The 26927-nt window shown below is 38.9% G+C and overlaps 1 protein-coding gene across 1 annotated transcript in view; it reads left to right on the top strand.

Moving 5' to 3' along the window:
- LOC114248110 (uncharacterized) overlaps nt 1-26927 on the top strand; it is a 42312-nt gene that overhangs the window by 12403 nt on the left and 2982 nt on the right. The window contains exons 3-9 of the mRNA XM_028181232.2: nt 6083-6285; nt 8884-9011; nt 9331-9581; nt 21679-21849; nt 22282-22414; nt 23597-23788; nt 25618-25756. Coding sequence (XP_028037033.2) covers nt 6083-6285; nt 8884-9011; nt 9331-9581; nt 21679-21849; nt 22282-22414; nt 23597-23788; nt 25618-25756 — 1217 coding nt within the window. The remainder of the gene's footprint in view (nt 1-6082; nt 6286-8883; nt 9012-9330; nt 9582-21678; nt 21850-22281; nt 22415-23596; nt 23789-25617; nt 25757-26927) is intronic.

Below are 26927 nucleotides of genomic sequence, written 5' to 3'. Positions count from 1 at the left end.
AGCAGAATTTTATAGGCGATTTAGTTCCTCTGAGCTACTGAAGCCCTAGTTCGGGTTACTTGACCGTCGCCCGTTGCTCGGCGTTATATTTTTACGGTTGGGTAGGTGGCATACCGACGCCAACCCTCCTCTTTTCTCATCCGGGCTTGGGACCGGCAATGGCAGAGTTAATTCAAGACTACACATGGGAATTATCTTGTGTCTTATTACCGCGGCCTAAGCTTTTCGATAGGACTCTGATACTTCGAGCTTATGGGTCAAAGGTGGTGGCGTTATATTGTCTCATGGGTACCGGTATCCATCTAACACCAGATGGTATATAAGCTCGATCTCCTAATGAAGTGCTTAATAAAGATATTGATATTCGATCGATCGAATATTCATCGAACATCGATATTCTAATAAGAGGAGAAGAAAATCTATGAAATGAAAATAGTTGAAACTGTATTATAATTTTTAATCATGTCGAATAATTCGTTTGTGATTCGGGACGTTTTATTAAAAATTTAATTTCAGTCGCTAACAAAAATTAAATTACTAAGTATCTGATGTCAATCTTAGAAATCCACATGACGCATTACATTTTCAAAAGATAAATTTATATCTTCTTGAATTGTAAATTAAGTAGTTCTTAGTATTACTTATGTTTTACCACGAATAATATTACGGCACCTTGCATAAAATGTACTATGTAGGTAGGTCGGCAGATAGGAATAATTATTATAGGGTCTGTGGTCGTCGTGGCCTAACGGATAAGACGTCCGGTGCATTCGTGTTGAAGCGATGCACCGGTGTTCGAATCCCGCAGGCGGGTACCAATTTTTCTAATGAAATACGTACTCAACAAATGTTCACGATTGACTTCCACGGTGAAGGAATAACATCGTGTAATAAAAATGAAACCCGCAAAATTATAATTTGCGTAATTACTGGTGGTAGGACCTCTTGTGAGTCCGCACGGGTAGGTACCACCGCCCCGCCTATTTCTGCCGTGAAGCAGTAATGCGTTTCGGTTTGAAGGGTGGGGCAGCCGTTGTGACTATACTGAGACCTTAGAACTATCTCAAGGTGTGTGGCGCATTTACGTTGTAGATGTCTATGGGCTCCAGTAACCACTTAACATCAGGTGGGCTGTAAGCTCGTCCACACAGCTATGCAATAAAAAATAAAAAAAAGGGTTGGCAGACGAATAGTTTGTACGTTGTGCATGTATAACATTACTTTCAACTACTATCACTATCAAGAGTTCGATGTTTCTAATTGAACTTCAATTAAGTTTAACCCATTCAAATTGCTGAAGAAGTTTTTTTGTTATGATATTTTTTTTTTCAAATTTGAAGCTTTAAAGCTTGGCTTTCCTGTAAAGTTGCAAAGATGTCGATTAATCGAAATAACTTTTGTCAAAGTGATGTTCTTTTCCCGAATGATTCTGATCAATTAATTATTAACAAATTTACAGTTGTGTTTGTTATCTTCTTTTAACAATTTCCCATTGATTTCGAGTTATTGAATTTGCGTTATTACCTTCTTAATATTATTATTGTTAAACTGAAATTATATTCAATTTATAAAAGTTATTTTAACGGAAAGTTAATTTTTAATGAAAATTCGGTTCAAGTACACAACCTGATTTGGAAATGTTCTTTGTTGAATTAATGTTGAAATGTCTTCCAAATATTTACACCGTGCGCTTAAACATGATTTCCGCTAAATAATGATCCGGTGTTTGCTTATGGCGGAGGCTTCGTGCTCGACTGCGCGCGGCAGGATGTTAGCGTCACTGAAATTGGGTTCGAGAACTCATGGTAGAGGTTCTTGAAGTCTAGTCATAGCATTTTATAAAACACCCGCTTGATTGAACACTTTGTTTTTTTTGGTGATTTGCAATTGTTCAATGTCGAGCATGGGACCTGATTGACGGATAGATATTTTCACCACGGAGCATCGGCCATAGCATGGGAAAATCCGTACGCTGTATGCGCGTGTAGAGCATCGTTAGATCTTTGAATAAAGAGTTATAATCACAGTGTTATACCGGTACTATATATTTAGTTTTTTTTCTACCAATGCTAGAGTAACCTTGACGGGTTATCCTAGTTTCAACGGACGTGTAGGACGCTCACTTTGCCGTTACTTCACCTGGCGACTTTGCCAACACTAGCCCTAGCAAGAGCAGTGCTTCGCAGAATATACCAGAGGATCGGAAACGCGACCCACTGAGAAGATCCGGCGAGAAACTCAATGAGCTGTGTCTGTGGATTAGTTCGTTTGTCGAACTCTTCGTTGGACAAGTTCGACGAGAACGGTGACCGGTGCTTGGAATGCCCAAAGCACCGATGGTGAATCGGGAGGATTCTATTTTCAGCGTGTTGGTGCGTGCGTTCTATTTCTGTCTCATGTGAGGTTTGGAAGTTGTTTGTTGAGAGACAAGAGGTTTTAGTCGGTTCGACTCCGACATGCTCCGCCCACCAACCCCAGAGGAGGGCGGAAGTCCGGCGATTTCGACATGTTTTGATATTTTTTAAGCTTTCTTTAAATCATGAGTGTCCTTCGTATTCATAAAATGGATATATGTATAAAACTAAGCAATGTACTTTTGAAGTGAATTTTAAATAGGTTAATAAAAATGTATTACAATTAATATTTCTCTCGATTAAACATTAGCTGATTTTAATAACAAGTAGAAAGATATATTGATAATATTCACCGCTTACCCACTTCACTACAAACGGGTCAATGACACTGATCTAAGATTACGCATGCATCTTACTTTTCATCTTTCTCTGTAAAGGAAACTAAGCCGTAGCACTTAAGAAATAAATACCACTTTAATTACAGAACTTGGACCCAATTCTTGTATGCAATAAATCAAATTAAAATATTAATTGCTCGCAAGCGAAACTGACCTCTACACCTGTGAGTTAAGGTTCGTTGGTCGCGCAAGGATATATGTACGTGCTCGTTTTATAGGAAACGATGAAAGTGCTTTACGAAGAATCCAGACTTTGGACCGCTTTCACGAACAGATTGAATTTATTGCAAAAAAAAAAAAACGGACTATGAGAGTAAAATTGTCAATCATTTTCGAAATGTTTTGCTGTTTAAAATATCAGCCAGGAGGGGTTAGGATTTGCTAACAGATACCTGAGCGCCTCCAAAGGAGACCTAATAACTCAAGGGCAATTGCTTCGTGGCATGAATATGTTAAGTGTATGGTGGTGGGTCGAAATTACGCCACCTCGCACAGGTAGATGTTGCCCACCCAGCCTATTTCTGCCGTGAAGCAGTAATGCGTTCCAGTTTGAAGGGTGGGGCAGCCGTTGCCTGTTAGAACTCATGTCTCAATATGGATGGCGGCATTGTAAATGGGCTCCAGTGACTACTTAACACTAAGAGGGCCGTGAGCTCGTCCACTCATCTTAACAATAAAAAAGTTGGTCGCGATTCTGATCCGGTTGTAGATTTAGCCACGCTTATTATGGTTAGTGTTATTTAATTCTCTCGGGTTGAGTCTGTGAATTCGTCTACCCGACCGATCGTAGTTGGGATGGCCTCGTACGCTATAAAAGATTACGTACGTAAAATACTTCAGAATAGTGCCTTTTGAAACTGTCTATCAGTCTTATAGTATGGACATACTCATATAAACGGGTGACTGTCAATAAATAAATCTAAAACAACATAACTTCAAAGTTCATCAATATTCGAAGCTATAGAAATCAGTCAATACCAATCATATGACATTGCGTAATGTGTTTGAACTGGGCGATTGCGTAACAAAAAAAAATGACGTTTGAGAAACGGAGACATAAGTTTACGAGCTTTCGGCGAATTGAGTTAGGGAGTCCGGTGAAAGTGCCCTGACCGGTTACGACCAGAAATTTAAGGGTTAACGCCCAAGACGATGGTGAAGAAACGATATGAAAGTTCTTGACACTTAAGAATAAATCTACTTGAAATGTGTCTGCCTAGAATAAACTTTTTGATTTACAAAAATCTGGGTGCTCTGGAAAATGTATACGAATGTCAAGTTTAAATAAAAAAACTATGTATAGTTTTAGTAATAACCGGGAAAAAATCACGCACGGCCAGCCCCAATTTAGGATTCCCTGTTTTATGGGTCCTAGAGAGTGCTAAACTAACTTATATATGTTTAAATATATACATCGCCTTGCGTTCGCAATGACAATTAACAAGTCGCAAGGCCAATCGTTTAGTGTTTGCGTGATAAATTTAGAAAATCATTGTTTTTCACATGGGCAGTTATACGTTGCGTGTTCACGAGTTGGGAAGCCATCCGCTTTGTTTGTGTTAACGTCAGACCAAAAAAGAAAAAATTTGGTTTACCAAAGAGCACTTCAATGAAACGGATAATTTGCGGACACGTATAACGCCTCGATTCAGTATTTACTTTGGATTCACTTTTATTTACTTTGAGAAGTTCAACTAAATAACACTTCATTTTTGTAATCGAAATGAATTCATTACTGTTGTGAAATGAAATGAAAATTTTCCTTTTAAATATAAAACAAAAAAAAAATTTTTTCTCATCTTTTAATCACCAAACGAAATGTTACATAAAACGAAGCCATATGGTGGCGAAACGGAGTTCGCCGGGTTTGCTAGTATACATATGTAGATAATGTTACGCGCTGGGGTCCGGGATAAATAAAAATTCTACCGAACTGCAAATTGAAACTCTATTTAACTTTAAAACATTTAAAACACTGACAGAACACTTTACAACTCCTAATCCACTTCTTCCGCTTCGCTTCAAGATCCATTCGCAGTTTCCTTCGAGTGTTTCGGATTACTAACTGCCTTCGTGACATCCCTGCATCGCTTTTATAGTCGATACGACATCCCTAGAATTATCGAGAACATTCCTCACAAGTCGAGTAATTTCGATATGCGTTTCCGCCATTTGACAATAGATGGCTCGAGCCATCGCTTCTAGAGCGTTCTCGACTTTGCTACTTCTTTTGATATTAGTTTTTGCTATTCCACGATAGATGGCATTGCTCTTACCGACGTAACAATAAATAGCCAGATAAAGAGCAAACAAATCTGTTCATCAGACAATGTTTGCCCGATGAGAGAAACGAACCCAAGACCATCGGCGCAACTGTCAGTGCCGCTAATTACTGCACCACCGCGTTAGTCTAAGTTAATGAGCGCAAATTATAATATGACTATGACATGATATTCGCGAACTGTTCCGATTCACACGACATTCTTGTGGGAAGTGTTGTATTATATTTGATGCTGTCTAGAGATATCTGTAATTCCCGTTATGTGCAGTACCGTTAATATTAAGCCTTAAATAAGGTTATGAAGAGCTATCATACAAGAGTTGAGCTTAAAGGACCATAAAACACTGCAATTACGACACAAAATTTGAAATTTATTCTTAAAGTTACCGAATAAGAGTATGACCAAATCATTCTAGGGTAAAAGTTATTAATATACATATAGTAGTATATTTTTAGAAGGTAGCAGCTCGTATTGATCCATACTCTATATCCTATGTAAACTAATGAAATTTTGTCGTCGTGACCTAACGGATAACACGTCCGGTGCATTCATATTGAGCGATGCACCGGTGTTCGAATCTCAGGCGGGTACCAATTTTTCTAATGAAATACGTATTCAAGAAATGTTCACCATTGACTTCCACGGTGAAGGAATAACATCGTGTAATAAAAATGAAACTCGCAAAATTATAATTTGCGTAATTACTGGTGGTAGGACCTCTTGTGAGTCCGAGCGGGTGGGTAACACCACCCTGCCTATTTCTGCCGTGAAGCAGTAATGCGTTTGGGGGGGGGGGGCAGCCGTTGTAACTATACTTGATATCTTAGCATTTATATTTCAAGATGGGTGGCGCATTTACGTTGTGGATGTCTATGGGCTTCAGTAACCACTTAACACCAGGTGGGTTGTGAGCTCGTCCACCCATATAAGCTATAAAAAAAGAAGGGAAATAATATGTTACATTATTTGGGTTCTTGTTACACATGGAAACTCTTTGGGCGTTAAATTCGAATTACAAACAATAACAGCGGGTATTATTTTCATACAGGCTCATTTCATTGGATGTGTCTCCACGACCGGAGATACAATGCGAGTCGGTAGCCTGGAGGCTGGTCGGACTTCTCGGCGGAGATCAAGGCTCAGGGCTTCGTGCCAGGACTTCGCGGCTCGCGTCTGCGCTGGTACACTATGCACCAGATTCAAGAGACGCTATTGATTCGAGGAGAAGGCAACTCGACGCTGCTGTCCAAGGTAAGACTAGATGTGCAGTTTTTAGCCTGCACTAAGCTTTGGAATCGTTGTGATTTAAAGGCTAAGATACGCATTCACTCGTAACAATTCAATCTTCTTCTCAGTCGCATGCACTCTTAGCAGAGCGGTCGTGGTCATCACGTCAGGTGTTACTATGCCGGTATTCAAATCTCTCGCAAATACGAATTGTTCTAAAGAAATAAGTATTTAACTTGAAGGTTCTGTTTGATTTTAGTTAAGCCATTAGTTTCGTTTTTTGTACTAAGTTTTGGTCGATGAATAATAAATAAAGTCAACTACCTAACGCAATAGCTTCTCCAAAGCTACTAGCCGGGTTTTCAAGCTAAATCTTCGTCTTCAATACAAAGCCGGAAATCAAGTACTGTTTTAAAAAAAATGCTTATCAAAAATCATTTCTGATCTCTAACGCGATACGATAATGCAATATGTGTTTTTGGTAGAGAAGTGGTTTTAATTTTTAAAGCAAAATCTTATGTATGTACACATTCGACATATCGAAAACTCCGGATTCAGAATCCTCTCAAGGGTCTGCTGGAAGATTTTAATTTAAAAATAAAAAGCAGCACTTTTAAACTACTATTTATATACCTATTACTTCGATCAATAATAGTACTAGATTAAGGATCAGGAACAAAAATAAGACGCTCGAGTGGCCACGTTTTCAGACACGAAAACATCTTCATTTCTTAGAAAAAAGGTTAATAATGTTAACGACTTCAGTTTATTATAAACCTTAATGCTTAAACATAAAGTGTAATTACCATTGCAAAATATATTTATTTAGGTCCTTTCGTCAGAGAAAGAATATTGTGGCATAAATTTAAAATGTCACTTGAACATAAATAGTCATCAGTACAAAAATATTTATTCTAAAATGATACATAAGGAGTAATTTATAAGGTTAAAAATATTTGTTTAAAATTTCGTGCTTATTGTATTGTGGAACTAGATGTAGTTCTTGGTATTACATTTCAATGCTCAGAACACAGTAAGTATTGAAAGACGTAGAGTTGCAGAATATATTTGTTTTAGGTTTGTTTTGTATGGTCGCAACTATTTTTGACCGATTCAAAAAAGTTGTAGATAATATTTTACATTGCCGCTATTACAACAAATAGGTAATAAATAATAAAATTGAATAAAGTAAAAAAAATATGAAAGGAAACAATTGAATTGATTGATTGAATCATACTAATTTGAAATAAGACCACAAATAAATTTGTGATCTTATTTTTCGGGCCGTTTTTGAAGCGCTAATCGGAAATCTAGTAGTAGTAGTATTATTGATCGAAGACCTATTAGGTCATTATGCTTATGTAAAATGTTCAAATGTCGCGTGCGGGCCATCAACGTTTATGTTAATACATAATTTATATAGCTTTTCATCAGTGCTTAGTGCTCAGTATTCACAGGCTATTAATTATCCATTTGCATTGACAAGAGCGTGGACAATATTAAAACTGTATTTCAATCTTCTATCTATTAGCTAATAATGAAACCATTTTGATCAGTCAATGATTATCCATTGCACAGCGTTGTTTGCGAAAGGAAGTAAGTAGGTTTAATATCTGATTTCCTACGGCGAACGGATAAGATAATTCGAGCAGGTGGCACCGAGGAAGCATTAGAGTAATTGCGTTCATTTCCTCTCCAGCGGGATTTCTGATGTTTTTTTGTGATCAACATTATTGTCGCCATTTAACCTGTCCGAATTATGTAGGATACAATTTTGATTTAACGTTCCGAAATTTTTTACGTCTGTTTGTTTTTATGTTTGGGATACATCTAGTGGACATGAAGGGCCTTTTATCTACTCCTTTATGTTTTCTTTTAGGACTTCATCCTCCTTTCTGAATACGTTTCTTTGTTCGAACGCTATTGTTGCCATTTACCTTGTCCGAATTATATAGGTTACAATTTTGATTTAATGCTCCGCACTTTTTTACATCTAGTGGACATGAAGGGCCTTTTATCTTCTTTTTTATGTTTTCTTTTAGAACTTCATTCTGCTTTCTGAATATGCTTCTTTGAACGATTTCCAAAAATCGATTCCTTGAATTGGTACAGACGCTTGAGGTTTTTCTGCTTTCAGAATACGTTTCTTTGTTCGAACGTTTTTCAAAAATCGAGACGCTTGCCGTTTTTCTCGTTTTAGTGTATTTGGGTAAAACTCGATTTTTATTATAGACTAGCTGACCCGGCAGACTTCGTAGTGCCTTAATCGAGAATTAAAAGGCCTAAACTTTTGTATAAAATAAATTTAAAACAAACAAAAGGAATCCGTCCGACGGGGGACACATCAAAGGGAAAACAAAATTGTTTTTTTTTATTTAATTCCGAGCACCTTCATATTTCCAATTCCACAAATAATTCAAGACCAAAATTAACCAAATCGGTCCAGCCGTTATCGAGTTTTCGCGAGACTAACGAACAGCAATTCATTTTTATATATATAGACAATGCTATGGCGTTTAGGTTGGAAGAGGGGTTTTCCAAAATTTTGAAAATTTGATTTAAACATACAAGAAATTTATGTCAACTTCAATGAGCACTAAGCGACTGTAAAACTTGTTCTAGGTCTTGGAACACACGGACTCACAGCAGACTCGTCAGGTACTCTGATATCCTTACACGTTGCCATGAAGAATGAACTGCAGAGGCACGTCGAGGTCTACAAACAAGCATTACACAAGCTGGAGGAACTGGTAATCTGTTTTAAACTTATGATAGTTACATCCCCAATGATTTTATAAAATCTTATGATATATTAAGTTCTAGTTTTTGGAAGTTTATTTACTTATTGCTTTCTTATATGGGTAGACGAGCTCACACCCTACCTGGAGTTAAGTGGTTACTGGAGCCCATAGACATCTACAACGTAAATGCTGCCACCCAGCTTGAAATATGAGTTGGTGTCAGTTCACGGTACAACGGCTGCCCCTCCCTACAAATCGAAAGGCATTACTGCTTCACGGCAGAATTAAGCAGGGCGGTGGCTTAACAAGAAATTATTAATCTTTCCAGTCACCGGTGACAGTAAACCAGGATCCAGCTTCGTCGTCCCACCAGCGTCTACTCGCTCTCTCCCACGCTGACGTAGAGCGTCGTCTGATTGACAACAAGTCCTTGCTGACCATTGTTGATAAGCCAGCCTTAAGGCAGTTACCCACATTGGTCGCATCTTTAGCAGCAAGGGTGGAGAGCGACAAAGCAGTGCTGGCCTGCATTGGACAGATCAAGAGAACTGATCCGACTTTAGATTTGAGCGATACGAGGTAAGTTAGCATCCATTTGAAACTACGAAAATTTCTAATGACTTTTTTTTCTTGCCCTACCAAGCTTAAGGGGCTATGCCAATTTCGCGCGGATCGGTAGGTGAGCTCACGGGCTCAACTCGAGAGAATTGCTAACACTAACCCTAGCAAGAGTAGTGCTTTGCTGAATCTACTACCGGATCGGAATCGCGACCCACTAAGAAGATCCGGCGAGAAACTCAGTGGACTTAGATGACTTTGTTTCGATCTTTAATTCGCAAGTTAATGATAGAAACGATTTGTTTCAAACTTCAGAGCCGAAATATCGTGAATATATAAATGGTGAAAATCGTATTAAGAACCCGCTAAATAATATATAGTTAATAATAAATTTAGTCTTTATTGTTTGATTCTTGAGTTAGTTTGAGTTATTTAAGAAATGATAAAAATTTTAGAATACAGTTTGATACGTTAGCCTCCGACGAAGAATTGGGATTTATTAAAAATTCAATTAGTGTGAATCGAAAAAAAATTATTGTTGTATCTTATCAACACACATTTTGGTAATAAAAAAATTGACATCACGAACAACATGACATTACAAGTTTTCGGAATGTAGTCCACTATAAGTTCTAGTATACCGTATAAGTATTTAAATAAAGACGTTTTGGCGTTAACAGATTGAGTTATGGTTTTTGTTGTAGACTTTTTTTTTTTATTTTTGTCGGCGTCTTCTATATATTGTCTGCGATAGCGGAACAAGCTTAGTGCAGCTAAGTCAGTGTTGCGTACATGTAACTGGTGGTAGGACCTCTTATGCGTCCGCACGGGTAGGTACCACCACCTCGCCTATTTCTGCCGTGAGGCAGTAATGGTTTGAAGGGTGGGGCAGCTGTTGTAACTATACTGAGACTTTAGAGCTTACATCTCAAGGTGGGTGGCGTATTTATGTTGTAGATGTCTATGGGCTCCAGTAACCACTTAACACCAGGTGGGCTGTGAGCTCGTCTACCTATCTAAGCAATAAAAAAAATAATTAACAGATCCAATCGAAGCTTGTTTGAAGTGTAATTACTCCCCCCCCCCTCTCTCCCATCTAATCGCTGTTATCTTAAAGGACTATTCCAGCTATGGTCAGTTTGGTAGGTGAGCTCACGGTGCTCAACCTGAGAGGACTTGTTAAAGCATTACCTCTCGCTAGTGCAGTGCTTTGCTTAAGCTACCACCGGATCAGACTCGTGATCCACTGAGGAGATCCGGCGGGAAAATCAGTGGTTTTGTCATTGTGACACACCAATCCACGGTGTTTCCCGAGCGCTATGACATGCCCCTCTTCAAACGAGGTTTGTGGAGAGTATTAAGCGGTAGGCAGCGGCTTGGCTCTGCCCCTGGCATTGCTGAAGTCCATGGGCAACGGTAGCCACTCACCATCAGGTGGGCCGTATACTAGTCTGCCTACAAGGGTAATAAAAAAAAGTCGATTTACGCAAAAATATTATCAAGCCCTTCCATCTTAATAAACTCCTCATTTTAGCCCTAGGTGAGACACAAGATTCTCTGCTCTAAAAATATAACTCCATTGATTTAATAATACATAAATTGATGTAGCTTAAGATCGAAATCAAATTCAAGTACATTTATTATGAAATATTGAAACAGCGAGTATATAAATAAAAAGATAATAGTAAAATTACGAATTTCCTTAAGAACTAGGATGCGATGATATAATCTGTAGACGGGAAAGGGAAATCGCTTCTCACACGTTCAACACACAAGTTAGGTTTGTTACGTTTCCTTATGTGAACATTACGCGCCATTGTTATGGCGATTTAAACGCGTAATTGTGATTTAAGAGCATCTGCAGATTTCCCTTCGATTTACTAGAAAAGCGTTTTGTGATTTGGCAGATTTAATACCCTACTCAGACACAGCCGTCTGGTGTAGTGGTAAGTGACATGGTCACTACACAAGGGGGTCGCGGGTTCGAATCCCGCCAAGGGAAGATATTTGTACGATAAATATAAATGTCTTTTCCAGGGTTATGGATGTATATTAAATTTATGTATGTGTATAATAAAAATCTTACATTTATATCCGTTATCTGGTACCTGTAACACAAGTTCTTTACGAACTTATCACGGGACCAGTTAACGTGGCGTGATTGTTAGTAAATATTTATTTATTATTTATTTATTTATTTAGCCCACTGAGTTTCTTGCCGGATCTTCTCAGTGGGTCGCGTTTCCGATCCGGTGGTAGATTCTGCGAAGCACGGCTCTTGCTAGGGTTCGTGTTAGCAACGCCGTCAGGTTTGAGCCCCGTGAGCTCACCTATTAGTTAAGGTTACGCTGACATAGCCTCTCAAGGCTATCAGCTTAGGTAGGAAATAAAAAATAAAAATAAAAAAACCCTACAGTAGTATACCGCTATGTTATTTGTAGCCTGTACCAAACTAAAGCTAGCCGCATGCTTTAATGTTTTACTAAGACATCTGAAAGATACATATAGTCACGTCATCAAGTGTACAGACGACATAAGAACATTAAACAGAGGTTTCAGTACATTTGTCAACGAGAGCTTTCTAACATTACTGGGACGCATTAAGGACAATACGGCTAGCTTTAGGCCGTAAACATTACAACGGTCGTGAGCGACTTACAAAAACAAACGTATTTTGAACTCATTACGTTTTATTTATATGTACTCGGAGTATATACGTTATGAATCTCTCACAATAGTTCTTAGTAAGGGATGTGCTCACTAAGTCGTCGTGGCCTAAAGGATAAGACGTCCGGTGCGTTTATATCTAGCGATGCACCGGTGTTCGAATCCCGCTGGCGGGTACCAATTTTTCTAACGAAATACGTACTTAACAAATGTTCACGATTGTCTTCCACGGTGAAGGAATAACATCGCGTAACAAAAATCAAACCCGCAAAATTATAATTTGCGTTATTCCTGGTGGTAGGACCTCTTGTGAGCGCGCACGGATAGGTACGACCACCCTGCCTATTTCTGCCGTGAAGCAGTAATGCGTTTCGGTTAGGGGCGGGGAAGTCGTTGTAACTATACTGAGACCTTAGAACTTATATCTCAAGTTAAGTGGCGGCATTTACGCTGTAGATGTCTATGGGCTCTGGTAACCACTTAGCACAAGGTGGGCCGTGAGATCGTCCACCCACCTAAGCAATTAAAAAAAAAGATGTTGGGTAGAGGGTCTCCCGATGTCACTACTCATTTTTAGATAAGGTTAAAATTTGAATCGAATTGTATAGTGACTATCCACATATTCGAATTGCAATGCATAACTGCTTCACAGCAGAAATAGGCGAAATGTTGCTACAACCTCGAGCGGGCTCACAATACGTCCTACCAATCTATATATTAATACGTGAGGCAAAAACTTTGTATCCCTTTTTACGAAAATTGGGCGGACGGAGGAGTATGAAATTTTCCACACTTATAGAGAATATAGAGAAGAAGTGCACAATGCTAATATTTTTTAAAAATAATGCATAAAAGATACATTAAATCAATAAAGAAAACATTACACACACTACATACCATGTATTTGACGCACACACGCATATATACTATTTATTGTTAAACTTTTGTTCTTGACGTCTGTTGTCAAATTGAGAATAGATTAAATATGGTTTGTCTTTATTAATATTTTTTATAGTGTAGTCTTGGTGAAATTTGTGATTATAGAAGTATAGAATACAATCATAATAGTGTATAAACTTACAATTCCAATTAATTATAGTCGAATTTCGACTACTGCGGGTCTCTAGTAGTAATAATTACTTAAACCAATTTTGCAGTTTTGATTTTAATTACATGTTGTTGTTGTTTCAACGCGAAAGTCGTACGTGACATATTAGGTCAATAATACAGTCAGTGACATGGCAAATGATTGAATGCCTCTCTAGAATATATACATATACAAAAAAGGCGATGATACAAATGTTTGTTTCCTATAAAATTCGAAAGGGCTGGATTGATTTCGGTGAAATATTCAGGAAGGAATGTTCAGAAGCGTACCAGAAGGCCAGCATGTGATCCCGAGAAGCTTGGTAGCGATCGGGTCAAAGCTTAATCAAAGATCAGCCAGCAAAGCGAGCCGGGTTTGGCGAGTAATAAGTAAAAATCGGAATCTTCAAGCTTATTACGAAACGATTTTCAAGTAATTTAAAACAAGCTCTATAATTTCACCGCTAAACTTCTTATACCTTTCACCTCACTGAATTCAAAAAAGTTATTCTAATAATATTTGAATCGAAGCGCCCGGCTGACTATAAAATGAATAGAGTTGACTCAAATTAATTAAAAAAAAATTTTTTTTCTCAAGTCAAATTTACGCTATACTCTTATGATGAGATCTAAATTAGAGGAATAGGAATTTGGGAGTCTTATTAAGAACATTGATACTACCAGTACTAACCAACAGAGCAGTGTATTCGTTTGGATAGGCTCTGCGTCGGTTTTCCCTTTTTTGGAGTGTGATTAGTAGTCAAACAAATATATATTTTTTATTGCTTACATGGGTGGACGAGCTCAGAGCCCACCTGGTGTTAAGTGATTACTGGAGCCCATAAACATCTACGGCGTAAATGCGCCACCCACCTTGAGACATAAGTTCTAAGGTCTCAGTATAGTTACAACGGCTGCCCCATCCTTCAAGCCGCAACGCATTACTGCTTCACGGCAGAAATAGGCAGGGCGGTGGTATCTACCCGTGCGGACTCTGGAGGTCCTACTACCAGTAAGACCTCTAGTTACTAAGTTACTAAGATCTTCTTACTCTTTAAGCTGTTCCGTATTAAAGCAATGCTTCCTATGACAGCTACTTAATCACTTTCTTGACTTAGAAAAGAACGCACCACGGACAAAAGTCAATAGAGCATCAAACAAAACATTCACTTAATAAAATTTTGTGAGTTCCGAAATTAGTGTTAGTATTTTAACAAAACAATAGCTATTTAGTTACACAATTATTTTCATGGGCGAGCAAAGAATATACAGTTCAGAGAAATGTACGTGGGAATGGTTTTATTAAGCATTGTGTGGAGCATTTCATCATAAGAATTTTAATAATACGTCATTTTGTATTGTTAGATTGTTCGTTTCTCAGATTGTGAAGAACTTTAGAGAGGATACTAAATATACTCTTGGCTTGGGTGTATCGGTGGGTGCGATTTTATAAGGTTCGTAGAGGGGCTACTAAATATATATTCTTGGCTTGGGTGTACCAGTGGGTGCAATTTTTTAAGGTTTGTACAATTTTCATGATTACGAAATATGTAGATGCAAGATGATTTTTTGTTTCGCTTTTTTGTTGTTAGTTCGATCTGTGGGTACTATACTAGAGTTGTACATTTGGGTTATTTGGATGGAATTTTTAAGCATTACTTTTAATTTACTAATGTCGAAAGCATTCTTCAGCTAATGGCTATCATAGCATTTAATCATTCTATTTGCATGGTTCGCAGTTTGGTGGTATATCTATATTTTAATCCTATGTTGCGAGTCGACTTATCTGAGCTGTGAAATGACATATAACATGACATAGGAAGTGATATGTTTACATATAAATATTATTTCAATGCGGCGTCCACGCGAAGAAAAAAACATGTTATATCAAATAAATTGTTAATCGTGACAACAAAAAAAACTTAGTCATTAAAAATACTATCTAATGACGAGGTTTTATTGTGATTCACCACATTTTTGCACAATGAAAATGGATTCGAGTTCGGTTTCCGTCTCAATTATAAGAGGATCCCAGGTGACAGATAACAAACAAACTGCTTCCCGTTAAGATAATATTAGTTTCTTTGTTTTTTTTTTGTGATATGAAGAAGAAGAACGAAAAAGTCAAGAAACTTTTTATATAAATATAGACGGTAGTTAGCTTAATATTCATATTACGACGAATTACACTTTAGTTTTTTTTATTATTTTTTTATTGCTTAGATGGGGGACGAGCTCACAGCCCACCTGGCGTTAAGTGGTTACTGGAGCCCATAGATATCTACAACGTAAATGCGCCACCCACCTTGAGATATAAGTTCTAAGGTCTCAGTATAGTTACAACGGCTACCCCACCCTTCAAACCGAAACGCATTACTGCTTCACGGTAGAAATAGGCCAAAATCAAGAAAACTGTAGTAGTCGTCGGAAATGTCGTCGTAAACGTCGGAAATAATAAAAAAAATAAACAGTTCACGATTATTTAAGCAGTAAAAGAAGTTTGAATTAGCTTACAGCTGCGAATATTAAAGGATTAATTAATCAAATTAATTAGTTATTACTGCGGTATAAAGAAGCCTTTTAATTTCTTAAATATGCAAAATAACTATAAAATAACTATAGTTCTCTTTTTTTTGTTTACGTGCCTAGAAAAAAAAAATTACTAGCACTAGCCCTAACAAGGGCAGTGCTTCGCTGAACTTCCCACCGTGTCGGAATCACAACCCATTGAGAAGATCCGGCGAGAAACTCAGTAGGCTATGTGTATGAGTTGAGTTGTACATGAAACTCTCCCGGCCGGCGGTGTATCGCGTTCCGACCCGCCGGCTGGTTCTGGCCCAGCAGGGTATCCCGGAACACCAGCGGCATCGCCCGGGTGGCCTGGTAGGGACGCCATACCGGGACCGGCGTCGTTGGTTGTCGACTATCGCCTCGACGACCCGTCGGTCGGGCGTCCTCGGGGTGGCGCCGCGTGTCTGGTTGTAGTGTTGAGCGCGGGAACCCTACTCTGAACGGGTTGAGACCCCGGACGGAAGTCGGGTGTAAGAGTGCAGGGGAGTCGTTTAGTGCGGTAGGGCCCTAAAATTCCTTGGGGCTGTGGTCTGCTCTCAACATCAGCAGATCGTCAAGTTCTACACACCCCGCGCGCCCGCTAGGCGCAGTGACCTCGTAGCAGGTTCGCCCCCCGGCCCAAAAAAAAACCCACATGAAACTCTTCGTCATCGCTTTCGACGAGTTAGACGAGAACGGTGACCGTTGGACTTCACTACCAAACAATACCCCTAATTAATGATTATTTAATGGCAATTAAAAAAACAGAAAGTCAAATTTTACGTTCTGCACTAGCATTAAACAAATTATTTTCTCAGTACGTACATTGTTGGCGAAGAAAGTGACAATTATATTTTTAATGCTGCGCTTCACAACAATATTTTCGCGGTTGATGCGTCATTGTTGCGGACGAGATGCAAAAGTGGCAGTCTTTAGTTATGTTCACACAATTTGCGTGTACAGAACACTATTGTGTTTAGACGAAGAAGAAACATCCCTGTTTCTAGGCGCAATAAGAACTTTCTTATGAACATTTTAGCTTGAAACTATGTAACCCTGTGATGTGTTGTGTGAAATAATGTATAGCATAATGATTTCTGGCACTGTTTAAATGTTTTTATTGTTATTCTTATCTCAATAGTTAGGAATGCTTGTGATGGCCAGTTACTTGAATTTACCCGCAAATTGAATTTAAAATAAATAATAGTTTACGCTTTTTTTTTACAATAAAATCATTTTTTTTTACACTATTTTTAATTCAAATTTATTAAAATTTGTTTTCTATTTTCTAGTTATTCATTTTCTTTTTCATATTTATTTTTCATTTTTTAATGGAACTTCAATATTATCAATTTTTTAATATTGAATTGTCATCTGTCTTTAATAAGTATACCAAATTTCGAGTTAAACCGACGTTTGGGAAAGTTTGAAAGGGGTCAAAATCATGTTCAAAGATTCCGTTACATACTAACATACTAAGATACCTACATACGTCTGAAGCTAATAAAAGCGTATTAAAAAGGTACTTGAGTCATGTAATTTTTTGAGCGCACTATAATGTTTACACCAATAAAAAAGTAAAGAAATAATCGAATTTGATAATGCTACAATTATAACCATTTGAGCCGAACGGAATACATAAAATTTTTGAATATAAAAAAAAATTATTTAAGTCATTTTATTGCATTGAGTTGAAAATTTCAATTGTTATGAACATTTTAGGTTCTTTGCACATTCACAAAATTAAACGATAGATGACACGCTAATTATATATTAAAAAAAGGCTTTTTTGGAACGCGAGCGACGAGAAAGGGAAGATCTTTCACCGATCGAATCAAAAGACTAGGTGGACCGACTTTTTATTTTTTACTAGCTGACCCGGCAGACTTCGTAGTGCTTCAATCGATAAAAAAAAAGACAAAAGGAATCCGTCCGATGGGGGACACATCAAAGGACAAACAAAATTGTTCTTTTTTTTAATTTCAAGAATTATCATATATTTTTAAGCCTCTAGACCTCTGGACTTCCACAAATAATTTAAGACCAAAATTAGCCAAATCGGTCCAGCCGTTCTCGAGTTTTAGCGAGACTAACGAACAGCAATTCATTTATATATATATATATATATATAGAAATGCTTTGATGTTAGGACCAGCGCCCGGCCCGCCTGATGCTGAATGGTTATCGGAGCCCGTAGACTGCTACAAGGTGGGCACCTTGATACGTGAGTTCTAAGGCCTCAGTATTTATAGCACAACGGCTGCCCTACCCTTGAAACCGAAACACATTACTGTTTCAAGGCAGAAATAGGCAGGGCACCTACCAGTGCGGACTCACAAGTCTCACACACTCACACTCTCATCAGTAATTACAAATTTATTGTTAACAGTGTACGTAAGTTTACCAGTAATGACGTTACGAATATTGTTGACTTCCACGGTGAAGGAATAACATCGTGTAATAAAAATGAAACCCGTAAAATTATAATTTGCGTAATTACTGGTGGTAGGACCTCTTGTGAATCCGCACGGGTAGGTACCACCGCTCTGCTTATTTCTGCCGTGAAGCAGTAATGCGTTTCGGTTTGAAGGGCGGGGCAGCCGCTGTAGCTATACTGAGACTGTCTGAGACCTTAGAACTCATCTCTCAAGGTGGTGGGTGGCAGCATTTACGTTATAGTAGTCTATGGGCTCCGGTAACCACTTGGACCTGTGGGCTGTGAGTTCGTCCACGCATCTATGCAATAAATAACAAAAGGCAAGAACATCCATACCTAGATTACGAAATATCTCCCACAGAGATGGTCAGGTACAGTTGTCGCCAACACTAATTACTAGACAATCGAAATGGTTAACAGTTTATCGATGGTCGCAATGAACGAGGTTAGGACTCACCGGTAGAAAATAAAAAGAAAGTAGTTTAAGCATCCAACAAAGAAGACAGGCAGGTCGTGACTACAAATCAATAAATTATGGAACGCGGTTTTTAACTTGTCACAAATTAAAATAAACGATGCGTGTATTATGACTGATGAAATTATGATGCGTCTTGTATCGGCATATCAAATATATGTTGTGCAACCGATCGACTGCGACTGGAAATCGAGCTTTCACTTACATTGCGGCGTGTGACGTAAACAAACTTAATAAAAAAAAAATGAAAATCTGAGGACGTTATCAATTATTTTAATCGTTCTGAAAAATCGTTTCATGGGGAGTGCTCTGAGGAATTATTTGAGATGTTTCCATCATCTCGTTTTTACTATCGCACCTATCTACTACCTGGAGCCACTGCGTTCATCCACAGTTCGTTTCCAGAGATATTTTTTGCCACGTACCATCCATCCGGCTTTAGAATGAACTCCCCTCCGCGGTGTTTCCCGAGCGCTATGACATGTCCTTCTTCAAACGAGGCTTGTGAAGAGTACTCAACGGTAGGCAGCGGCTTGGCTCTGCCCCTGGCATTGCTGTAGTCCATGGGCGACGGTAACGATTCATCATCAGATGGGCCGTATGCTCGTTTTTTTTTATTGCCTTTGTAGGCAGACGAGCATACGGCCCACCTGATGGTAAGTGGTCACCGTCGCTCATGGACGTCAGCAATGCCAGGGGCAGAGCCAAGCCGCTGCCTACCATATCGTCTGCATACAAGGGCAATAAAAAGAAACGCTTGATCGTGGCCACAATTGTTTGACTTCACTATCCGATTTTCTGGAGGTGCTGGTAGTTTGCAGGTTCGACGTTGGTTTGGTATGCGTCAGAGTTATGCGCTCAGGGATATTATTATTTGACCAAAGTTCGTGATGTTAGAGATCCTGAAGTTGACCGTTTTATGTGAAAAGGTTCTCACTAGTTTGCTACATTTATTTGTAGATTTTAATTAACACCTCAAATGCAAAAGGAGTTCTAATATGACTAGTCTTTTTCTCTCTTGCTATGAAACACCTAGACTTCTATGTCGTGTGGAGGGTATAATTTTAATTTGATTTAGTGTACGAAAGAGATAAAATATATATATATCTAAGTAGTTCTATTAAAAAAATAATTCCTGCTATGTATATGTTAATCCAGTTAAAACTAAAAATCAATATTATCTGAGGTGTAGAATGAAAAAAAATTTAGGGATTTTCAACTTTATATTAAGAGCAGTAAGAAATTAAAAGCCTAAGTAAACATGAAATGAATCCAACGCAAATACAACATTGTAAGAGGTTGAAAACTAACAAACAAGACTCCATTCGAATAACAAGTCGTTGAAAGAGACTCGGAAACAAAATGTATCAATAAAATAATTTTAATATCCGATTTATCGTATTGTGTAATTATCATCGAACGATTTGTCATGCTTTCCACGTTGCATTGTTATGTTTTATTATAAACAAGATTAAAATTTACGATGCGAAGAGTAATTGGTAAATTAAATTGGAATTTGTATTAATTTTTCATTCAATTTTAATTATTCGTTGATAATTTCAATACGTGCAATCATTTAGTTTATGAGTGACGAACAAAATAATTTGTATTTAGTATTGATGGTTTATTAAGGCTATCGGACGCTGGGTATAAATGGGTTTATTGCAGTTCGCGGGGGCTTTTCATACTCTTATTTACTGTTTTGCTGTCTTATTTACTGTCTTGTTTACTGGTGGTAGGACCTCTTGTGAGTCAGCACGGGTAGGTACCACCACCCCGCCTATTTTTGCCGTGAAGCAGTAATGCGTTTCGGTTTGAAGGGTGGGGCAGCCGTTGTAACTATACTGAGACCTTAGAACTTATATCTCAAGGCGGTTAGTGCATTTAGGTTGTAGATGTCTTTGAGCTCCAGGTACCACTTAACACCAGGTGAGCTGTGAGTTCGTCCACCCATCTAAGCAAAAAATATCTTATGATCTAAAAAAAAGTTCTTGAAATTGCACTCACGAAATATGTGGCCGATATGATGGCCGATAAGCCAACACAATACTTGTCCAATACCTAAGTAATAGGTGCAAAAATGCCTCCAATGGAAAATCGATGTGAATAGGTCGAAGAATGTAAAAGGCCTTTTCCTAGATTGTGATCGAATCCGCGTCAGAGCATTACAGGAGGTGGTGTCTATCATAGTATTTTTTTTCATTTTTTTAATGCATAGATGTGTGGACGAACTTACAGCCCACCTGGTGCTAAGTGGTTACCGGAGCCCATAGATATCTACAACGTAAATGCCACCACCCACCTTGTGATATGAGTTCTAAGGTCTCAGTATAGTTGCAACGTCTGCCTCACCCTTCAAATCGAAACGCATTACTGAACAAAATAGGCAGGGCGGTGGTACCTACCCGTGCGGACTAACAAGAGGTCCTACCACTAGTAATTATGTAAAGATATATTATGTTTTTTCTGATGAACTCTTTTTAGTGGTGGCGCGCGTATTCCGTAACAGCCGCGCGGAGTCCGATTTTCAACGTCCAATTTATAATTATAAATAATAGAGATAGAGTTCCGGGGGTACGGACTTTTGTATCGAAAATTTCCTCCTCTTTAACGAGCTTTTTCTAAATTCCTCAAATATTAATATTTTTCAAGCTATTAACGAAAAATTAGATTTCATTTTTTTTAACCTTATTTTGTTAATAAAAAATTGCAATTTTTTACCTGCTCCAAAATCCTTCAAAAACATTTTCCTAGAGGTGTTTCCGAATGCAATGAGTTATCGTTCATATTCTTAGGATCCTTATCTCTATTTTTCACGTTTTTGGACTTGTTGACTAGACTAATATAAATATCTTCTATTCGGAAAATATTAACAGTCCAACTTTCAATAATTTAACTTTCAGACCGGTAGCGGGTGTGCTTATGAGCTATTCCCGGGGTTGTGCAGCCGTCCTCAGTCAAATGTCCGAAGCAGAAGCTACAGGAGGACAGTCGGTCGTGCCCCGGTCACCGACGGACTCTGCCAGCGATGGGTATCATTCTGACAGCGACGACTCACATCAGCATCCGGATAGGTAATTAAACCCGATTACTTTCCGACTTAGATATTTTTTTATTGCTTAGACGGGTGGACGAGCTCACAGCCCACTTGGTGTTAAGTGGTGGTTACTGGAGCCCATAGACATCTACAACGTAAATGCGCCACTCACCTTGAGATATAAGTTCTAAGGTCTCAAGTATAGTTACAACGGCTGCCCCACTTTTCAACCCGAAACGCATTACTGCTTCACGGCCGAAATAGGTAGGGCGGTGGGACCTACCCGTGGGGACTCACAGGTGGTCCTACCACCAGTGATAATATTTGAGGAATTTAGAAAAAACTCGAGCGTTCTTCTCGTACTTTTCGAGCGTTCTTGATGTTTCTAGATCCTTTGACATTTGTTTCTCCTATTCGACGATAGATGGCGTTACTCTTACCGGCGTAACAATATAAATGAACATTTCAGGAGCAAATTGGTTTCTGAGTATGCGTCAGTGTGGGCGCGGGCTGCTGCTGAGGCGCTCCCGGCATTGGCGGCGCTGGAGCCACTGCGACCGACGCCGCACTTGAAGTACAAGATCGTCTTCTCTGTTGTTGTTGTAAGCTCAATTTTATCTGTTCAGAATAAGGTCGATATTCACATTTGGAATCCGTGAACTCTTTTCACCCAAACTTCGCTTCCGACTTTTAGAGCTAATCACCGACGAAAAAGTTCTTAATCAATGACAAATTATCAAGTAAATTAACGTGATTAAAATTACGCGTGTAAACAGTCAATTTAAATTTGTAAAAACTAAAACATAGCCAATTACGACATAAAAATTGAAATTAAAATGTCAAGGCAAATAAAATTGTTATTTGGTTTATTCTTTCCAAAACAAGAAGCAAAAAGAATTATGATATTGCAATGATCATGGTATGATGATATGAAATAGTTTAATGTAATTATTGAGAGAGAACTTTACAGAGAAATCGTCGTGACCTAAGGGAAGATTTCCCCTCATATATCTAGAGCGATTCGACTGTGTCGGTGTTCGAATACCACTGGCAGACACAATTTTTTGTAATGATTTCCATTATGAAGGAATTACATAGTTTAATAAAAATCAAATCCGTATAAATTATAATTTACTTAATCACGTTCCTACTACTGATAATACCTAATACGCCCTGTATTGTGAATCTTGGAAGACGGGCACTATCATTCCGCCTATTTCTGCCTATGGACCGTAAGCTCATTAACCCGTCTCTATAATATAATAAACATATCCGTGGTTGTCTTATCTTAAGTCGACTAGTCTATCAGAAACTAACAAAATGTTTTATTTGTGCCAATAATACCGCAAGTAGGACAAACCTCCTTAGATATTCCCCTTTATCAAAGATTTGTAGTGAATATAACCAAACACGTGCATTAATTGACGGCACCGACATTTTTAACGACACGTGTCCTGGTCACAAAAACAAACTAGTATCCAAGTTCCTTTGTTTATAATTGATGAGAGAATCTTAAGTAAACTCTTGTTTTCGTGTTATTTTCAATTATTATTTTTGTCGTTCTGTTAACATTTAAATTTAGTCTATTTTTCCGCTGTTTGTAAAATTGCTGTAACATGTCATAGTGTGTTATAAGAGATTGCTGTACATGCCTGTAACTGGCTTACGTACCAGTATTTAATTTTATACATGCTAATTTTAAGCTTGAATGTTTTGTGTGTATTGCTGTTGGTGTGTCTAAATAAATAAATAATTATAGTGACCAAAATAATTTCAATCCTCAGCTCTCTTTCCGAGCAGTAATAAGTCTTCGTGATCGTCGCTTGTCCGAAGTGAAGGCTCTACTCGGAGTGAACGAAGATACTAAAGCCAACGAAGCCACGGTCTCGCGTCTTATTGTGGTAGCGACACGGATGCTACAGGAAACAGCTCACAGCTTCCCTCTCGGTGATGCCGAGAGAACGGTTGTGAATCAGGTCAGAAGAATAGATTTATTACTTACGCCTAGCACTAGGAGCGGGCTTAGGGACCCCGGTAACCGTACTCGTCGAACTCGACAAAGAGGTCGACGTACAACCTAACCCATGCATCAGTTTCTCGTTGGACCTTCTCAGCGGGTCGCGATTCCGATCCGGTAGTAGATTCATTCGAGAAGCAATTGCTCTTGAGTTGTTAGGTCTCCTTCGGAGGTGCTCGGGCAGTTGTTAGCAAATCCCACCCCTCCTGGCTGAGCCTTTGCTCGCCCACCTGACCTGGTGAAACTGGAAAGGCCTTCGGGCCACCATTAATCTTTCAATCATAAAAAATATATATACCTAGACAGGTCATAAATTCTGTCACATGTTTAATGTAAACTAATTGAAACAAGTTTATTCATTATGTAACCATTCATATACCAAAATGAACTTAACAAAACATAGATTCTTATGACACTAAAGTTTATTCAAAATGACCTCCGTGATTTTGAATACAGGCCTTCAATCTGCGCGGCCAGTCGTCTATCGCAGCACGAACGAGGTCCATGTCAATATCGGCGGCTGCCTTAATCAAGAATGTCTTGAGTGACTCCAAATTGGGATGAGTCTTTGAGCACGCCTTTTCCTCCAAGTGTTGCCATATCTTGTAATCTAACGGATTCAAATCTGGACTGGAGGAGGGCCAGTCTTCGTGCCGGATGAAGTCGATTTCACGCGCCGCCAGCCAGTCTTGTGTGCTCTTCGCTCTATGAGCTGGCGCCGAATCTTGTTGGAATACCCAGTGCCTGTTATTGAACATGGTATGAGAAACAGGTTCCACAAGGTTCGTCAGGACTGTATTTTGATACACAACTGCATTCATTTTTACACCTTTCTCACAAAAATGTACCTCTGTTAAGCCCCAATAAGAAACTCCCAACCATACCATGAGCGAGGATGGAAAATGACCTCGTTGGACATGCGGAATACGGTTGCTCGCTTCTTCACTACTGTGTGCGTACACCTTATCATTTTGTTTGTTGTAGCTCTCTTCTACGGTAAACATTTTTTCATCCTAAAAAAGAATTTCCCGAGATTTTTTTTCCCGCGTACCGCTTCAAAAAAGCGCGGCATCTCTTCAGTCTCAGGTCCATTAGACGAGCATTCAAACGATGTCCTGTTTTTCTTCGATATGCCCGAAGCCCTAAGTCTTCATTTAACACCCTTTTCACCGTGGTTCTGCTTAACCACATCTGAAGGGCCAACAGTTTCTGCTTACGTTTGGGATTTCTTTGAATTCGCACCTTCATAGCTTTTATCACTGCTGGAGTCCTAACAGACCGAGGGCGACCACTTCTTGACCTGTCATCTACACTAGAGTCTTCATTGTATCGTTTGATGGTACGATAAACGAATCTTTTGGTTATATTCAAATTTTTCAGTATGTTAAAAATTTGAACTGACGCGTAACCGCAACGATGCAACGCAATAACTGCAACACGGTCTTCTTTAAGCGTCCACTCCATATTTAAAAATGAGTAAAATTCTAAAAGTATACATTTTTATTTTCATGAACAATTCGAAATTCGAATTCAATAAACTTTTTTGTGGCCAGCATTCTAAAAGAAAAGTTTTTACTGTGTGACAATACTTATGACCTGACTAGGTATCTATACTGAGACCTTAGAACTTATATGTGGGTGGCGCATTTACGTTGTAGATGTCTATGGGCTCCAGTAACCACTTAACACCAGGTGGAGTGTGAGCACGTCCACCCATCTAAGCAATAAAAAAAAAGGTTTATTTAGTACATCCTGTATAAACTAAGAACGTATTTTGCGATGTTATAGGTGCTGAATACTCTCCGAGAATACCCTTGTCTGGCATCATGCGCGGCTCTACACGCTCTGGTCGCGGCCGCCACGCGCGCTGCTTGGACCATCAGCTTGCACTCACCACCACTTAGAATCGACACCGACTTCACTCCTGGTAAAAAAATTTTTTTATTATGTACACTCTTTTATTAGCTAGGTTTGTTGAGGGTGATGGGAGAGATGTGCTCCGCACTAAATGCTTCACTTCCCCCCTTTGCCTTTTCATGAGTTCTGTCTCATGCGAGGTTTGGACGTTGGTTGTTGAGCAACAGGAGGTTTTAGTCAGTTCGACTCTGACATTCCCCGCCCTCCATCCCCAGTGAAGGGCGGAAGTCCGGTGATTTCCTCCTGACCAAAGGTTTGTTTGTGGTAACGGATTTTTTTAACGTCATGTTTGTCAGCTACAAGTCGTTAGGTTAACTTGAAATTTTTCACTCGCATCAAGGGCCAATGACACTGCAACAAATAGATAATCTTATAACTTCACTCCCGATAGCCTGACTAGTATCAACAGGATGAAAAACACGAAATTAATTGCTACTTAGGTGCGTTTTTTTAGATTTTGCAGAACATAATTTATTATTTTGCTATACGTGTATGCAATCATATCGAGGTATCAATTACCTATTATTTGTAGGGTAGGGTATTTATAAGTCATTCCTGGTTGATGAAACCGCCTTGCCTATTTGTGCCGTGAAGTAGTCGTTACTTTGAAAGATGGAACAGCCGAATAACTTATACTCAAGTCCGGTAACTTACTCTGGTCAGTTAACACCAGACGGGACAAGGATTTTGTATACAACGCAATAAATAAAAAAAGATAGGGGAATCAGTTCACGGTCTGATGCTAAGTGACATCCACCGGAGACTATAAAGGCTGAATTTTGTCACCCGCTTTGAGGCACGCAGTCGAACCTCAAGTGTAAGACCAGCTGTCACCCTTTTCCCGATCCTTTGGACCGAATGGTAAACAGTCGACGTTACCCTAAGCACGTCATTACGGATCCACCCGATTCATTAACGGTGCTTTTAGGTACCTTAAGTACCGGTCAGCGTCCTCGTCGATCTCGTCGCTTGCGACGAAGGGCCCGACGAGTAAATTAAACCATAGACACAGCCCACTGATTTTCTCGCCGGATCTTCTCAGTGGATCGCGTTTCCGATGTGGTGGTAGATTCTGCGAAGCACTGTTCTTGCTAGGGCCAGTGCTAGCAACACTCTCAGTTTGGGACGGTATGGACAAGTGATAAGACGAAATGACAATGAGGTTATTAAGAGAGTTTTAA

The sequence above is a fragment of the Bombyx mandarina genome, chromosome 26 (assembly GCF_030267445.1).
Source record: "Bombyx mandarina strain Sakado chromosome 26, ASM3026744v2".
Taxonomy (NCBI): Eukaryota; Metazoa; Arthropoda; class Insecta; order Lepidoptera; family Bombycidae; genus Bombyx; species Bombyx mandarina.
This window is presented reverse-complemented; position numbering and strand designations above follow the sequence as displayed.